General features: G+C 43.6%; 1 protein-coding gene and 1 long non-coding RNA gene across 2 annotated transcripts; both read left to right on the top strand.

Moving 5' to 3' along the window:
- Nucleotides 1-273: 273 nt before the first annotated feature.
- On the top strand, nt 274-2,196 carry LOC138590282 (uncharacterized). The gene is made up of 5 exons (XR_011307940.1): nt 274-561; nt 711-845; nt 1,111-1,167; nt 1,405-1,545; nt 1,690-2,196. It is a non-coding gene; the product is annotated as an uncharacterized lncRNA (long non-coding RNA).
- A 464-nt stretch (nt 2,197-2,660) lies between these two features.
- On the top strand, nt 2,661-5,603 carry aar2 (AAR2 splicing factor). The gene is made up of 3 exons (XM_069660502.1): nt 2,661-3,756; nt 3,858-4,087; nt 4,720-5,603. Exons 1-3 carry the CDS (start codon nt 2,991-2,993, stop codon nt 4,885-4,887), a joined length of 1,164 nt encoding a protein of 387 aa, XP_069516603.1. The 5' UTR covers nt 2,661-2,990; the 3' UTR covers nt 4,888-5,603.
- Nucleotides 5,604-18,947: the final 13,344 nt, after the last annotated feature.

Below are 18,947 nucleotides of genomic sequence, written 5' to 3'. Positions count from 1 at the left end.
GTCACATTTAATCCGAAGCGCCCAGTTTGATTATCTGTAAACTTCTCAGTCCAACAGCTCCTCCCATGCTGTCGTTCCCATGAGTGGTCAGCATTTTAGTTTGTTCCTTATTTGTTCTCGACGTGACTTTGTACCTTTTAAGTTTGTCTCAAGCACACGGTCTGAAAATTGGTGGGCGCGTTGAATTAACACGCTTCTCTCCACTCCTCCTCTGTATCACGTCTTACCGGCGAAACCGAAAGGATATAGGCAAGTGATTGATTGCAGCTTGATCAGACTAGAGTTTGCTGAAATCCCAACCCTGTCATCACCAATCCATGACGGGGATGAAACCGGAGCAGCGGTGACTTTGGTGATGTTGCAAACCACGCAACACCACATCGGACGTCTCTCCACCACCGTGCCTGTGTTCACCTATCCAGAGAGAGTACAAAATACGTGTCAAAAAGGGGCTTGCATACAATGAACACGGTCGGATCGGGAGTAATTCCAGGGGTCCCTCTGCTTCTGATCGGGATGGCTTTGTTCGCCTGAGGATTCTGCAGAAGAATATGATAAATGGTACGTGTGGTTTCAATATTTCGTGCGTTTTTACGCAACAGGTGCGTCCGAGCAGGACCCAATTCTATGGTCTATTTATAGTGTGTTTTTTCCCACAAGAGTTAAACAAGTGTTCAGTGTTCCTTCTCTAACCCTTGTCTCTTGTATAGTGTCTGGCCGGAACTCTACTCCGTAATGTCCTGGTGGTTCTCTTGTTGACCAACTCTTGTGGTAAACGTAGATGTAACTATAAAGAAATACTGGGCTCCTACAGAGAGGTTATCTTCGTTGAGCTGCAGAATCTGGTATGAGAATATTGCTCCAGTTGTATCTGTTATGTTCGCCTCATGTGTGACTTTGATTGAGTGACACTTAACCTACTTTGATTTCATTTATGTAATTGCTCTTTTTACCACTAGGGTCTTAACATTTATTCGTCTCAGTTGCAGCGGTTATATACATTTATAAACACATGAAAGCAAAGCTTAAATATCCGGTCAATTATTATTTTTTGAATGCAGGCAATTGTAATTTCCTTTAATGAGTCCATATCTGGTTGTTCTTTTGCAGAGTTTGATTGGCTCGGGTAATAACACCAAAGAGAGAGACATCTGTCCCTCAGGAAAGGTAAATGGCATAACAGCGTCTGCACATTCAGCACCATGGACAGGGTAATAATGACAGATGCCAGTTTAATTTGTCCTGATACTGATGTAATATGGGTTTACAATAGCATGTTGCATAGTGTGGTTGCCTTGGATCAAAGTTTTGTTGAAATGTAACTTGAATATGCACCATCAACAGATAAACTATATGTGCAATATTAAACTATTTTTCATGTTTTGGGATATTATCCCATGGTAGGCACGCCGCATCCTGGTTTCCATCTATGGTATGACGCAGCAGATGCGGTGTCAGAGGAATGGAAAGCCTCTGTCTGACCTGGAAAAGCCACTGGAGAGAATGGAGCAGCTCATCATTCACAACTGCAGCCCTGAGTATCTGGTGAGGAGAAGGACTTTAGAGGGCTAAATTATTCTTTTTGTATCAAATTAATCTATCACTTTTTCATTTTGGTAACAAAATATCGATTATGAATTTATAATATAATATTTTGCTGCATAACACTAATTATAATGTGTGTTTCAGGGGAAGAAATCCTCCTGTTCAGCAGTCCGGAAAGTTCAAGGAAAAAAGAGAAAGAGGATCAGATTAATCAAAGTTATAAAGTCACTGATCACCTGTTGGCAGAAGCTTCAAAGTATCTTGGTGCTCTCAAAGTAGGACATCCTGTGTCTTCCACTTTCATGTATGTCTTTGCTGCTTTCTCATGACAATATCGGGTACATTTCTAGAAAGTAAACTGCATCAAACAAAGCTTATTACATGACCCTTGACCCACTCTATTAGGTAGGTAGCCGTTTTTCAAACGTGTCATAAATGTTTACTGTTGTCAAGTTCTCAGTTTTTTTGTGTATGAAAACTATAACAGCATGTAAGAATTTCTCCTTGTGTAATGGAATAGTTTTAGAGTAACCACAGATAAGCTAAAAAATATCCGCAATGTTCAAATATTTTCAGTTACTGCACATTTTCCAAGTCCCTCTTTTTGTAACAACCATTTTTGTTCTAAGTCATATGTTAGTATACCCATGAAATATGCAATATAATAAAAACTTTTTTTTTTTAAATGTCTGATTTTCACTCATGTGACATCTCAATACCCTGTCTTTTATTCCTATTATAATTGGTGGTGATATTGGTGAAATATTAACGATGTTAGAGACTTTCCCCTCAGTAATCTTTTGTTTTGTAATTATCTAAAATGTTCATCATGTTAATCAATATCCAACAAAAACACAAAGCAGATAGAGACCAATTAAATAAAAGATAAGTCATACTGATAAATAATAAATAACTGATTAACTGATTAACAAGCACTTCATGTCAAGCTTTTTATCAGTTATCAAGATGAAATAATGGGAGATGGCAGCTGCAAATAAAGTCAACGCAACTAGTTTAGGACCTCCTCCGTACAGCCCTTACTATAGAAGCGGAAAGCTTTGAGCGTAGCAGTGTTTCCGCCCGGAACAGAAGATATGTTGCACAGCCGCGACCAAACGATCTCCTGACGACACGAAACATCAACAACACGCAGCACAAGGTATCATTGCTTTAAACACGCGCCACTACCTACACCGTACAACAGATGTACGTTTAAAAACGAGTTATTCAGAAGATTTATTTCCGTTATATTTTCTTGCTTCCGGTTTTTTTCCCGCATTCACCCAAAACATAATAGAAGTAGCGTCATTCGGTGTTATACACGTTTTGAGGAATTTTTACTGAATATTCTGAACATTTTAAATTCTCAAAAAAAGAAGTTTAGTTTTTGTGTTGCATGGTGTGTTTTAGTCATCTTAAGTCAAGTAGCCCTTTCCATAGCTGACATGGCCTCGAGCAGCAGTATAGACATGGATCCAGATGTTGCTCGGAGGCTGTTTGAGGAGGGAGCCACCCTGGTGCTGCTGGGGGTTCCTCAAGGTACAGAGCTGGGCATTGACTGCAAAAGTTGGCATGTTGGGCCCCGTTTTAAGGGTGTGAAGATGATTCCTCCAGGCCTGCACTTCCTCTACTACTGCTCTGTTAACCCGCCCAGCTGTGGAGGAGAAATTGGCCCAAAGACAGGACTCTTCCTCAATCTCAAACCTAAAGAGGTCGTGTTAGCCAACTGGGATCCCAAAGAAGAAGATCTGGACTTCTCAGCCTCCCAGAATGAAGAAGAGGTGAGCCGGATCAGGGCAAACTTGCGAGACCTGGATCCTTTTCTGGGGCCATATCCGTACGAGGTGATGAGGAAGTGGGTGTCCCTCACTGACCGTCTGAGTGAGGAGGTGGCCAATAATTTACAGCCTCTTTCAGGGCGAATATGTGCCTTCAGTGACGTCATCCCTGAGCTCCAGCTGAAACACACCAAAGACAGGGCAGAGCAGCCGAGGAACGACACAGCCTGCCAGAGCATGAAAGAAGGACTTGACAGGCTCCCCAGGATGAAGCAGAGGGAGGGGACGGAGCTGCGCTTCTCTGTTATCCCTGAGAAGACTTACCCTCCCGGGGCTACACCGGCCGAGATCACCCAGTGCAGCCTGGACCTGAGCTATGCCCTGGAGACTGTGCTGGAGAAGAACCACGAGCTGCAGCCTCTCAACCTGCTAGGTATGTGTTAGATATGGCACGATCAAAATAGCAGAAATTTACATTATATATATATAGATGTATATATTTATAACTACACACGTTTCTCCTTCCCCTTTCAGGTGAGCTGCAGTTTGCCTTTGTGTGTTTTCTGCTTGGAAATGTGTATGAGGGCTTCGAGCACTGGAAGGGTCTCCTAGCTCTGCTGTGTCGATCAGAGGAGACGATGCGAAAGCGTAAAGAGCTCTACCTGGGGCTCATCGCTGTGCTTTACCACCAGCTTGGAGAAATACCTCCTGACTTCTTTGTCGACATCGTGTCGCAGGACAACTTCCTCACCTCCACGCTGCAGGTAGATGCACAATTTCCAGAATAACATAACCTCCGAGTATGTGCGAATAACAGAAAACAACTTAGTAGAAGCCTAATCAGGAGGTGGAGAAATTGATTGAAATTTTAGCTTGTAATAAAACAATAAAATGAGTGAGAGTGCAGTAGTGTTTAATGTCCTACAAAAGTTTTAACTCTCATTGAAAAAAATTTAAAATAATTAGCTTAATAACCATACAATTGTGAATGTATTTGTCCTTTGTAATAATAGACATGCTGAAAGAGCCAAGTCCTTGGTTTTCCAACATCAGGGCTCCTATTTATCAAAGGTCTCAACAGTAGCTAGGTGGTCCTAACGGTCCTGAATTTCTCAAATTGCTTATAGATCCTACTTTTTGGGATTAACTTTCCTTACCCAGGAAAGTAATCTTATCTCCACTTTGTTTTGAGAGACCTTGAGAGCTGTCCTCACACGTTAGGAACTCACAGAAGGTAGCAAATGATATGGAAAACACACATCGAACACAGCTGGTGCGGAAGCATTACTGTGTAGATTTGTTTTGTTTTATTTTGTTATTCAAGTTATTTTTGTTGTAAGGGACGTTAACATTTACACCCACAGATGATTTCTTTGTGTGACTTATTTTCCCACAGGACTTTTTCCAGTTCACCAGTGGACCCGGTGTCGACGGAACCCTGCAGAAGAGAGCGGAGAAGTTCAAAGCTCACCTGACTAAGAAGTTCCGCTGGGACTTTGACGCAGACTTGGACGACTGTGCCCCCGTGGTGGTGGACCTACCTGATGGTGTAACGGTTGACTGAGACTCTGCTATGGACTCTGTGTACGTGCTGGAACCACGGTGGAAAGAATCTGACACTGAGGGACGGCAGTGGAGCCTGGTGTTTAAAACAATACTGCTGAAAGTCCACATTTCAAATGAACACACTCTTAGCTTCGGTGACACCAGCGTGTTATGGGTGTAACATGTGGCCTCTACATCTTCTTATTCTCTGCACACTTTATACCATGTTATGAAGAAAGCAAACATGTTATTTAAGTCATCCTAAGTGATAAGTTATTGTGCTACAGTAGTAAATGACAGTGGCGCCCCCTGGTGGACATATTCTCCGAGCTCAGCACGCACTTAGTCTTGTATTGCTTGACTGTTGTAGAAACCCAGACAAGCAATATAAATAGCCCAACACAATTATTGCCAAAATCAATCACCTAATAGTTTAAACCTCACTGTGGTTGGTATAAACGTAATAAAGTCCTGAACAGAGCTGATTTAAAGTCATAACTGCATAGATGAAGGTATTACAGTGTTGCCTTTGAAAGATCTAATGTTACAAGAATTGTACATATACAGTTATTTTTTCCAGAAGAAAACAGAAGTGTTATAGACTGTATTATTAGTGTGACTGTAGTGGTTCTATAGCTCTTATGTTAAAAATAGATAATTATGATGAGTCCTTTCTATTGCCAGTTTAGAACATGAAAAAGTCATTGTTTTTTAACGGTTAATCCCCCATAATAAAAACACTTCATACAAAATGGTAGTGCTTCATATCGTCATCTATTGAGTGTTGAAACAAATTTCAAGCTGTTAAGAGTCATCTCCTTTTCTCCTCCACTAGATGGCATTCGTGAGCTTTTAGTGAACATGTCCAGCTTTGCGTCTCTTTCTAAGAATCAGGAAGAATTGGGAGCTTCAGATCAGCACTCGCACAGAAAGAAAAGCTCCCTCGAAGCTGATCTGGTTGATACTGGCAGTGGGTACTGAGGGCAACTTGGCGGTCAGGGTGGAAATCATCTCTAAGCTTCCTCTGAGCTCATCAGATATGATTTGTGGTGAGTAACAGGTGGAGGAATAAGTGTCAGTGGATGTCATTATTACGTGCGGTGTGTGTTAACTGTGTGTGTGTGTCACTTCTCTGACAGCGATTGATGGGACCGACCTTGTGTTATAGCCTGCCGCTCCGTCAATCCATTCACGTTACTCTCTCCTCTGCCCTTCCTGAACCTTCTTTTCTTCCCAGCTGGGTGCCTCTGCTTTGACGTGTCCCGGCTCCGTGAGTCCATCTATAACCGTAGAGCTGCTGTGAAAAGCACTAAAGCCATCTAATGTAATTATGTGAATCAATGGAGTCTGGGCCTGTTGATGGAGATCCAAATGCCAATACAAGAGAGCCATTCTCTTCACCAGAAGACAGATGGTATTGTGAAATTGATGGTAATGCTGGGCTTTATGACGAACACTCCCCTTTTGATAATTTACGCACATCTTAAAAGAAGATCAGTCCAGTATTTGTGGTCCACCTCGGAGACCGCTGGGGCCCCTGCGCTGGTTGTGAACTTTCCTTTTGAATGCAATTAGATGCAGAAAATGGCTTGGAACACATGGTGGAAACATATCAGCACAACATGGAGGGAAATGTACGCCAATTATTTGTAGATTCATTTTCCTCTCCGGGGATAAAAAAACTATACATTGTCAATGAAGATAGTCCCAGAAATTACACTGTTGGGACGTCCTTGGCGCTCCAGCCCCTCTATTAGTGCTGGAATTACAGTGTGCGGCAACTCGGCGGACAACTCATTAATTTCCAACTTTGCTGCACTGCATGCACCCCGTCACCCTGCCATGCTCCCCTGTATGACAACCTTTTTCTTTTTAGTCTGCTTTATTTGTTTCGTTTGGTTCCTGCCGCCTTGGGGAGTAAAGCACTCTGGGAAAGCGCTGATGAGGAAAAACCTCAAAGCCAAGCAGGCCCTGTCAGTCATGGCGGAGTTTTCTCTGTTCGATGGGAGCAGGCCATTTCAAATGGGGCTCACGAGCCGCTCGCCCTGCCAGTGTAAACACAGGCCCCTCTGTTTCTCTCTCAGTCACTCGCCGCTCTCCTCCCCCCTCGCTGCACCAAGGAGGATGGATATTGGTGTGTGTGTGTGTGTGCAACGTCTTGACCGAGCGACGACTCTGGTTTTAATATAAATGATTGTTGACTGAAGATATCAGATGTCTGATCATGTTTGTATAATTGAACATTAAGAAATGTGCAGGACTGTCGAGCCCTTTGACTGCGTTCCCCTGTCATTGCATTTCTCCAAACACTAAAGATTTCATCCAGGATTTCTCTCTTCTTCTGCACAGAGTACTTGTTGCCATTTCCCTCCTCCGTTTGTGTCTTTCTATGACCACTTTGATGCACAATTAAAATGAATAGCTTGTCAAAAAGTGGCCTCTTTGCTAATTGCCCGTGTCCTTAGATTACATGTGGGGAGAGATGTTGGTACAGAAGTGGGAAGCGTGTTTACGCTCTGACCTCCTTTCACTGTTTTTGTGGAGATTGCGTAGGCAGAGGCGTAATTACAAACATTTGGCAGTGACAGTGTAGCTGTGGTTATTTTCACAAGTCAAGGCCTCACTTTTAGCGTTTTTGAAAACAAAACAAAACTTTCCACATAAAAGTTAAATGACTAACTCTCTTAAATTAAATATGAAGCATGAAGAGTTTGTTGTGTGTGGACAGGAAACAGATGCACGAGTACAAACAGTTTCCAGCTGCTCCGTCCTCTCACCTCTCTTCTCTCGTACATCTCCTTCGGTTTCTGCCTCATATATGTGAGTGTTGATAAGCGGGCGATTCCTCTGTATTCCCTTCTCCCCACATGGCGCACTCACATGACCTAAATGTGAGGCAGGCACGTGTACATTTTCCCAGGATGTGAAGCATATATGAGTGTGCGGTTGGGGGGTGCCCAGACATATGGACGAGGGCGGGTGGAGGGGGTATTAAAAGCGAGGATGGACGAAGTTAAAAAATCCCTCCTGGAAATTTCAAAGAGAGAGTGTGTGTCTGTGTGTGAGCAATATGTTCTGTTAGAGCGATCGACTGAAGGGATTAAAGGCAGGGGCTAAAAACGAGGCGGTGAGACCTTTTGAGGTCTTGTCAGCAGGCATGTGTGTCTGTCAGTGTCTGCCTCTCTGAGCGTGTACACGACAGCTGGCCTATAAATGTCCCAGGCTAACTAATGTGGAGGTAAAACAAGTCTAAGCTGTGATTAGCTCACACACGGACACAAGCAGCACAACAGAGACGGATAACCTCCGCTGTCGTGTCTCCCTGCTGTCACAGAGCTCATAAAAGTGTCCGTGCCGTAAATCATCTCTGAGAGCTTAACGAAACATTTGGACGAGTCATTTTGAATCAAGCAGCAGTTAGACAAACCACAGCAAAGATCCTTTCCTGCTCTCTATTTCCCGTCTACACACTCCATCAGATATCTTTCACTTTCCCCCCCACCTGCCCATCACATGACTGATCTCTGACTTCCATTTATAGTGTGTGTGTGTTGTCTTTGGCTGTGGCACTCGGAGCGTGAACTCTGGCAGACCTTGTCACAGCAGTACGGATTTGAATACCCGCTGCACCCCAAATACACACTCGCGCAACCTCCTGCTATCGCGCCCTTTCTCTTCCTTGCCCTATTTTTCTTGAACCGTCTGCGCGTCTCTGTGTGAGGGTTTTGATGTGAAAGCAGACCCCTCCTGGTAGCCCCACACCCAGGGGAGAACGCGCTGAATGGTAACAGGGCGGAGAGGAAGGGCAGGAGGGGGAAACCCTGTGCAGACCGGGCCTTTCAGACGGCGCTCCGAGGAAGATGAAAACATTCATCACTCACTGTTTTCTACAGGGTATTAATCCTGTTTTTACGTCCTTTTCTTGCTTTCTATCAATTTTCTGTGCTTTCTCTTCACCCTCTCCCGCCTGCACCAGCACCCTCCACCTTGTGAATAATTCAGAGATTTCTGATCTATTATTCAGACTTTTCTCTCCCTTACACACACACTTTTTGTCTGCTTTGATTTCTTCCCCTCAATGTTGAAATATAGAAGCGTCCTCTTTGTCCATGGCCTCGGTGAAACTCTCTCATGGATCAGAAGACTAAATGTAGCTCAGGTGGTAGAGCGGGTCAGCCTTTAATAGTTTGGGTTGGTGGTTCAATCTCCGGCTCCTCATGTGGGAATATAAGTTGCTTTGGACAAAAACATCTGCAGAACTTGCTTTTTTTAGAATGACTTTTAGAGCCCCATAAAAGTAAAATTGTTCCGCAATTTACTAAGAAAACAGAGTAAAAAGCAATGAAGGTGTTTTTTCTTCTCCAGTCAAATTTGTCTTGCAACCCACCGCAGGGGTCCTGACCCCTGGTTTGGATCCAAAGCTGTAAAGTTTAATAGTTGGCTGATTTTACCTTAGCTATATTATTTTAGTATTTACATGTGGAAAAATGAAAAGGGAATAAAAACGTCATCACATTATCCTTCTGTTTGAGTGGGCAAAGCTGCCCATATAGTATATGTCTTCTTATTCAGGGCTTAGTCTTCAGCCCAGTTCAGATCAATGATTCGCTACACAACAAAACAGTTTTAGAATGTTGCAGAGAAAATTGCAGAGACTTAAGATTTGACTTGTCGAATCTCCAAATGCAGTTTTAGAACTTGATGATGTACCTATTTCACTTAAGCCAATCAGGAAACTGCATAAATTGGCGTAGGCACCCTGTCTCTGGCGCTGCAGTAGCCAAAGACAGCTCCAGATCCTCTCTTTCCAAACTCTCTGTGTTCGACGTTTATTAATCAATGTTACAGCTAACATTGTGTGAGCATGTCACCGTCACTGTCACCCACTTCTTTTTATAATGATAACAGAAATCCTGCTAGATAATTCATTTAACCTGGGCCTAATTCTAACATTATATAGTATTGACGCAGAGGTATTGGGGTATGTCAGTGCATCGTTGCTATGGAGACGGTCAGCTGTGTCTGTGTGCGTTGCGTTCCATTGCTTTGATGCGAATGGCCCAGATGTCAAGGGATTCTTTTAGCAGTTGCATCGAGTCTCGTTGCGAATCATTGATCTGAGCTGGCCTTTAGAAGACTGATTTTCTGTTGAAATAGTGATGAATGTAGCGTGAAAAAGTTCATTCTTAACCTTTGAAGTTGGAAGTCTAACCTAATAGTCTCAGTAAACCTTAACTCAAGGTTTAATAATTAAGTAGGACTCCACCCTCCAATAAAGACTGTGAGGTGTGAATTCAGAGGCTGTAAAAAAAGATGGAGGACATGACAGCTCCCTAAAAGTGAAGTCATAACATCCCTATCGGCCCCTGCTGACTGGCTGCAGTATAGGTCATAAAGCCCGCCTCCTCCATGTTAACAGGTGGGACATGAGTCAAACTATAAAATCAAAATACATGTCATTATAGTTAGTTCTTATCATGCTGATTTACACCCAAGTGTTCATTTTTCTGATACGTTTATCTTTAATTAGTTATTTGATGCTGTAAAAAGGATGATTGACAGCTCTGTCTACAAATCCGGCTCCTGCAGCCGATCTGTTCCGGATTAGCAGAGTAGAGGACAAACGGCGAGAGGAGACGTAACTAAAACAATCACTACAGTCACTGAAGTTTATATATCTGTGAACGTCTGCTTCAGACCAACACAAGTAGCTGTTCTGCTGTTAAATACGCAGACGTGCCGGATCTTTGCCAAGTTTTGTGTGTGTTTTGGGTAGCGGCTAAAGTGGCTACTGGGCTCCACCCACCGATCGCTACTGCGCAGCTCTGGCTCCAAATAACGCCACTAGCGCAAGATGGTCGCGCCCGTCACGGCAGCTATTTTGGGTTCAATTTCGGACAATGAGAGCAGATGGAGACACGTTGTCCATCTATATATGCAGTCATTGGGTAAAATCCTCTGCAAAAGCCAGGAGACCCACCAGCGAACCATGAGTTAAGAGAATTTGATGTGTCTGGCACACAGCTGCTGTAATGCATTAAAATGTGATCTGACTAATTAAAATCAAAGCAAACTGTCCCTCTGTTTGATAGCATTCCTGCTTTGTTTCATCTCTTTATTCTCACTTTCCTTTCCGTTTTTCATCTCCTCCTCCTCTCCTAGCAGCCAGCGCAGGTGTGTGTGGTTCTCCCTCATGCCTCACGCTGTAGCTCATTCCGAAAGGCGCTGGATTTGTTTTGTGACACAGGGAGCTTTTAAAAAGCAGCCCAAAAATCCCCACCTCCCCTGCGATATTCCCGCATCTCTTTAATCGTAAACAGTAAATCTTCCTCTTCCTGTCTCCTCTGTGTATTTTTTCCCCACCCCACTCTTTCCTACTGTATCCCACTTCCTCCATCCCCTCCGCTTCTCCGTGTCCAGGCTCGGGTTGAGTTATGGGAAGATCATACAGAGTAGCAGAGCAGGGAGACCTGTGTCTGATCTGTTATCAGTATTGTAGTTTCTATCCCTTCTCATCTGCACTAAATGCACGTTTAATCATACACAGACCTGAATGAACAATCAATCCTCATCAGGGAATGTTTAATAGGGAGATTAAGTTAATAACCTTTAATTGGCATTTTATTTAAAGTCTTTCCGTGCGTCTCTCCAGCTCTTGCTCCTTCAGTGTCTCTGGCCAGAATCCCAGACTCATCTCAGCTGATTGTCCCTAATCGGAGCGCTCACTGTCTCCTTTCCTATCCTGCCGCTGTCACCACTGTAATTAAGTCTGTCTAATCGGACAGGCTTCTGTCAGTGTGTGTGCATATGTGTCTGCATCCATGTTGTGGCCAGGCTTACTGGAGCCAGGTGGCCACGTGTTTGGCTCATTTTTCTTTGGATGTTAATGCACAGGCAATAAATAGGGCCATGTGACCATGTGAAGGTTTGATACGACGCCAACGACTTGGCAGATGATGCATTGGAAGACATTAGATCTTAGCAGGAATATTCTGGCCAGTAAGTAGTATGTTTGAAATTTGCTCTTATGCAGATGCGACCAAAGCGGGTTGAGTTTGTTCCAAGATGTTAATGGAGTGGTGAAGAAGAGATAATGGCTCTGGATCTGAAATAAGTGGCCTATAAAGCTTAATACTGATAAGCTCTGGTTGAGAAACGAGCGGGTGTCTGATGAGTAGTTTTGGTTTTGAAGCTGACATGAGGTTTGAAGAGCCTGGGGGTCATGGAGCACTTAAACTTAAATCATTAAATCGTCTGCATAAAAAAGCATGTCTGACTTCAAGGACCATCCAGCAGCATGTTGGGTAACATCGTAGTATGTTGCATTAAGGATAATTAAGGGGCTTAGGTCACTCAACCCAAATCACTAACAACTTGCAGAAGCTGCTCATCTCCCATGATGTCACTATAACATCTTTCTACCATAAACACTTTGGCGAACAGCTCGCCCTCTCTGCAGAAGACCCTGAAGGATTATCACTCAGATGTTTCCACAAACACTCCTCCATCCATGCTCTTTCCCCCCCTCCTTCTTTTGTTATGTGGCTTTGCCGGGAGCTGCTGCTGATGTTTACCTCTTTGACCCATGGTGTCTGGCCAGCAAACACACAATCCTGGTCTGGAGTGGCTCCATGTTTCTGCTTTGGGCCTTGTCCATATACACATTACCACTGAACCACGGCTGGCTAATGAAAGTCAGGCCCTGGCTGCCCACAGAATGCATGAACACAAACTACTGGAGTGTCCTGAGAGGAGTCCGAGGCTGTTGATATGCTCTTGATTTTGTAGAGCGCAGTATAAACATTCAAGGCTGGATGGAAAACAGTAACATCAGGACATGATATTGCTCAGAAACTGGAAATATAATTATACAGAATATTAGTAAATCCAATTTCAAACATACTGTAGTTGTACAAAATAAAGCATTAGTATTACATAAGTCTTCACTGATGTCTCAATCCACATCTTGAGACTGTCTTACACTGATGCAGAGCTGCTCTTCATTCAAGCAATGGAGTCCACAGTGCATATCATACGGCCTTTAGACAAGTGTGATTTGTATGAATGTACATATGCACACTGAAACCATTTCCTCTGTTTTGCCAGGTGGGGTGTCAGAACCTTGACGAGGCTTTCCCCCCGCTCTTGTCAGAATCGGGGTGTCTTGTTCGTGTAGTTTCTTCAGGGAAGACGTCCATTCCAAAGTAAACATCTGATCTGAGGGCTCACTCCGTCCCCATGCAGCTGCCTCTACGGTGAAGACGTCTCCGGCCATATGTTGGGTTTATATACAGGGATGCAGAGTGAGGATCTGCTTTATGGCTAATGATATTCTACCCTCACAACTTCCAGTCTGCGTCCCTTCCTGCAACCCCCCAACACAAGAGCCGCCTGGATTCATGGGCAGACAAACAAAGTCTTGTGCTAAGGCGGAAACATGTGCGGTGATCTGGTCGCATTTAATGGTCAGAGAGGGGAAAGGAAGGGGTGTTTTTATACAGAAGATTGGTGCTGGCTGTCAATCCCCAATCTGTGGGGTGCACACACACATCCAACCTCAGTTTTGGGGTTACTTGTCTTATATAGGCGTGCCTAAATCTTTATCATGGCCTTTTTTATTTACAGGATATTTTACAAGACTCTATAACAAATACTTCTACCCTCAAAGGAAGTTTAACTAATAAGCAATTTAACACAATTTTGCCCAAAATCAGTGCATTCAGAAGTTTTCTACAGTCTGACTTGATCTTAAATGACCAGTATCTTATAGTAGCGAATGTTAACAAACTTTGCAATGCGTCTGACAATAGTAATTTGGCTCAATTACTTTGTGACGCGTCTCTACTCGAAATACTGTTACACTACATCTTAGCTTTTGCCGTTCTACGCACATTAAGCGTTCTCATATTCACTTGAAACTTAAAGGTATAATAAGTAGGATGCTAGCTATGCATGCTAGCGCAACAATAACCAGCGGTTAGCATGCTAGCGCAAAGTTAACTGTGATGCTGTCGGTGTTAGCTCGGTGGGGTGGGCGTGTTCTCGCACGAGAGAATGAGAGTGAGCTTCTGGTGATGAAGAAACTTCTGGTAGGTTAATAAATAGGAAAATTAAATGTATTTAGAAATGTATTTAAGAGAGAAAAACTATTTAGTTCTCAGCATGCTAGGTACTTCAAATATGCATGTGCCAGGCAACAGCTCGAAGCTGTGTTCCGTTTTTTAAGTTGCGGTTTTAAGAAGAGACAGAAGAGCTGTGTCCCATTTCAGGGGCTGCATCCTTCAAAGAACGTATTTGAAGGCCGATTACATCACAGCGTCGCATCCAAGGCTGTCCCATTTCGAAGGCTCCTTAAGATGCGGCCGACAAATGTGACCTCCTTTTCAACATATCCTGAGATTCAATAAGCGCCAATTCCAACAAGATGGCAGACTCTTAAACGGCAGAGGAATACACTTTTAAATGGAAAAGTTTTTGGTTTCAACTCAATCGAATAACTGGCGATACAACTACGAAAGGGGCATTAAAACGGATTATCTGTAAAATAATAGGCTAAGTTACATTATGACATAGCTAGTTATCACGCTAGCTACCTGTTGTTAGGAGGCTGGAGCAGCGTTTGGTGACGCAAGGGTGAGGATGGGAATAGCTGGTGACGCAAACACGAAATCCTCTGTAGACTCCACAGGCTATGAATGACTCATCCTTCATATACCGTGTCCTTCCAAGGATGCAGCCCCTGAATTGAGACACAGCTGTTATCTCATTGTTTAAAGACAGACAGGGAGATCATCCAAATGTTAAGCTAATTTATACCTGAAGCACAGTTTCCTGGCTGATTTTGCATGGTTTTATATTTGTATGAAAGTACTTCTTCTTTTTTCCATCTTGTTTAATTTGAAGGCAGTCTTTAGCTCTCCTTGTCTTTTGGCAGCCCTGTCAGTCCCATGAAAGCGAAAGTGGAATGATTGGCAAATCGGTGGCCGTCACACCCTATCAATTTGGAGTCCAGCTTTTCACAAAATTATTTCACACGCCCGGGAGAGACCTCAGTTTATAGCAAGGACATGGGAGCGTATTGTAAATGTGTTTGTTTGGGTTTTAATGTTAGGAGGGAAATATTTCTTTTTATGAGACAGGGGATTTGTGACTGGGACATGAGGCCATATATTAAATGTATGCAAACCATACAAAGCAATGCATCCCCCTTTCCCTATGGGATGCACTGCTGACGCCTACATGCTTTTGGGGGATTGGGGACTAATCTCACAGGATCCCTGAAGGGTCCAATTGAGACTTGCCTTAGTCATAGCCAGTGCTGAGGGCACTAAGTAGATACAGTTTACCTCAAGTTAGATACGAGAGGTCACAAATGCACAAACTCTTACCTTAATAACCAAAAACCTGAGAAAACAAAAGGCAGTCTCTAGATCAGCACACAGGGTTTCTTTATCTAGACCACACAAATTTACTTATATGTGCATGCATTCTCAACCCACACACACACACACACACACACACACACTCACACGTGTTTGAGTGGCACATGTTCTGAGATGCTGTGGCAGATATCCTTCATATCCTGTCCAGTAAAGAGCGCACATTTGTTAGTCTTTGAGATTCCTGGATGAGGGGCTAAATCCATACTGTCACTGCTCTGAAGGGCTGCTGATTTTTTTTTCATTAAACAAAAGCATCTCCAGGGCAGACAAAATACCCCCCTCAAAGCCGCATGATACACCCTACGAGCTAAAGACTCGTCCTCTGTCAGATCACACATGTGTGTGCCAGAGAGGAGCTGAAATCAGAGCAGAAGAAGATATTCTTTGTTTTTGAGGATGAATAACTTATTCGTGTGCACAAATAATCCAAAACTTTAGCCTTGATACCACCTAGGGTTAGTAATTAAAACCAAGTATTGCTGATGAGGAAAAGCACTGATTTGGAATTGGCTGAAAGAGAAGTTCATTAGTACTGCATGCCTGTAGTGAAAACCTTTAGAGCCAGCTTAATAGGCATGAAGGTATTTTGTATGATTAATGGGCTTGGTAGGTGGGGGGGCTTTGCGTCAGGGGTTACTGCTGACCTGACGGAGGCTGTTAACCACTCTCAGAGAATCTCAAGTGAATTTTTGAGAATATGAAAAAATGTAATCTAATTTATTTTCAATTTAATTAATTAAATGCACCGTGAAGAGTTCTTGTCTGGTTATGAAAATCATTCAATTTGACTTATGCCTTTATACAACCAACAAAAGCAAACCACACCATATCTCTTGAACAAATGAAATCAGCAGCTGAAAAGTACTCAAACTAGGAACTGTTGGACTAAAGCAATAGAAACCACACGTACAGTTTAACTAGACAATAAAAGTACTGCACTCCGGCAGCCCTCAGCCTATACAAACTTTGTATGAGGATCCTCCTTAGGTGCGTCTCCCCAGAAGACCACTGGCTTTACAAGAAACACCTTAAACATCAGATAGACCTGGGGCTTTAACCAGACCACCACAGGTGTAGCACCTTCTCCATCGGGAACAGGGCAGTTATTAAGGGAGCCAGTGGGCCCTGCAGTGGTAGGTCCCTCAAATACAGCCAGACCTTCTGCCCTGGGGGGCAAATAGGTGCAGCTGAACAATTGCAGTGTGCTTACCTCTCATACCAACCAACAGTTTTATGACGACTGCCCTGGCACAGGGCCACATGTCATGGAGCTGCCTTATATGTGCTTCGACAGAAGGGACCTTCAATCCCTGCTTCTGGGAAGGGAACCGAGTTGGCTGGTAACCATAAGGACACTGGAATAGTGACATACTAGATGCGGTCATACGCAGAGTATTGTGGGCATACTCTACCCGTGGCTGGTAACTGGACCATGAAGATGGGTTTTCGGAGACAAGATACCAGGTCCTGGCTAGGACTCTCAGCTTGGACATGTGGATGGAGACCTTAGGTGATGCTTGTCGAGACAACTGTGAGGGAGCAAGAGGCCCTCTACATTGAAGGGGCAAACTGTGACCCAGAGTCTAACAGTATGTCAGAGGGCACACCATGGAAACTGAACACCACCTTAACCAGGAAATCAGTGTAGCTGTGTTTTGCGATGGGAAACTTGAAGGGAGAAAAAGTGACAAAACATGGGAGCCTGTCCTTCACTGTATGTCCCTCAGAATGACAGTGATAACACTGACTCTGGCAGGCAGGTGACAAATTCTACCAGGATGTGTGACCATGGCTGGCGGGGCATTATCCAGAAAGTACTGGAAGAAGATCTCCCTCCCACATCTGAAGTGTCAACCTCAACTAAAACTGCAGAGTGGAATCTGGAGGAGATCAAAATAGGCTCCTAAAAAAAGAGGCTCAACCTTTCACACATTGAACAACCATTACAACCTTGCTGTGAGGCCTGATGAACCAGCTATATAAGTTTGCAATGCAAAAGAACATTTGGAGTTCCTGCTTACCCCGGAGGTGAGGCCAATCGCTCACTGGACCTCACCATCAGCAAGGATGTAACCAAGGTCATGAGGAGGGATTGAATTGACGCTTCTATGCCTTCACAAACAGCCGGTTCTCTAGGAGACTTTGGAGGACATTGCAGACATGCTGCTCAAATGCCACAACGTAGTTGAGCATGTCGCAAAGCACATCATTATTTAGCACTTGAAATACTGCAGGGGGCATTGGTGCTTCCATGACCAGGCACTCAAAATGGCCCAGGTGAGTATTAAGCACATCTTTCATCGGCCTCTCTGATCTACAGTTGGTAGGTGTTCTGTAGGTCTTATTTTGTGAAAATCCAGGCCCCCTGGATTGGACCGAAGGCATGGTCAATAAATATAACTCTCCATGGCCTTGTCTTGCTTCTCAGTACAACTGTCTGAAGATGACCACTGAGTCATGGCCCCTTTGCTACAATTAATCTTTGGATAATGAGACTTGGGGAACTAATAGCATTCAAGCCCAACTACTCAGAGTGGTTGCGAGACACCGGTAGGAAGATAGATGAGAGTCTACCCAAGCTAGATAACAACCATCAAGGGCGCTGGCCTCAATACTCATAGAAAGGGACTTAATTGGTAGACCTAATTAATTTAGTGCTTTCTATATAAAAATCAAAGATGGATCTTAGTCTATATGGGTTGTTACTCTGATACTCTGAGATCGTCATGATGGCCTGTCACCAAGGGAGTCTCTTTAGGGGAAGACTGGGATCAACAAGTCGGTATGCCCCTTGCTGCTTATGAACCTTGTCTTTTGGCTGAACGGGGTACATATCAATAAACTAACCCATCTTACAACAATAAATGCAGCTACAGCTTGACATCTAGGACTTTCATCTGTCCTGGTTGAATTCATTCATAGCTACATTGAGAGCTTTAACTCCTTAGTGATGAGGGTGTTTAATATCAGACTCTGCTTTCCCTGTTTCAGTCTCATCAAGTGCTGGCCTGTCTGCCCTGGTATTGGGTCATCATAAACATGCTTAAGTTACTGCAAGTTACACACACACACAAAGTGTAAGTTACTGCAGTTATTACTACTTGATGAGCTGGTTGAATGGCTCCTGGTGGTGAAGAGGAGGTAGATGTCAAGGCTTGGTTTAGTTAAGAACAGAGAGTTGCCATGGCCATGGAGATGTTCTTTAACTGGGCCAAGACCAAGTTTACAATGTCTGCTCATTGTGACTCAAACTCCGTCCCTGGACGGAGATCGCCTGGCTCAGGATGTCGTCTGCTGGGTCGAGAATGTGCTGACACAAGATAGATAAAACGATCCAGATGCAGACCCTGAGACACAGGAGAAAGTAAGTGGAAATTCTGTTCTGAAAAATTTAAACTACAGGCTCAAAAGAACTCAAACCAGGAACTGTATGTCTTCAGGTATTAAACCGTATTTACAGCTTTCTGGCAGCAGCATGCCATCTGGCTCTCAAGTTCAAGGAAGGATCAGGAGAAGGTAAGTGGAAAGTTATTTTCTGAAAAATTCTCAAACTAAATACAAAGAAAACTGATACCTATCAAAAATTAAAAAACAATTAAGGGGCTGAAAAGTTCTCGAACTTGGAACTGTAGGCTTA

Source organism: Semicossyphus pulcher, unplaced genomic scaffold (assembly GCF_022749685.1).
Source record: "Semicossyphus pulcher isolate SPU_LCO1_2020_fin unplaced genomic scaffold, fSemPul1.0.p SCAF_13, whole genome shotgun sequence".
In the NCBI taxonomy this organism is placed as follows: Eukaryota; Metazoa; Chordata; class Actinopteri; order Labriformes; family Labridae; genus Semicossyphus; species Semicossyphus pulcher.
This window is presented reverse-complemented; position numbering and strand designations above follow the sequence as displayed.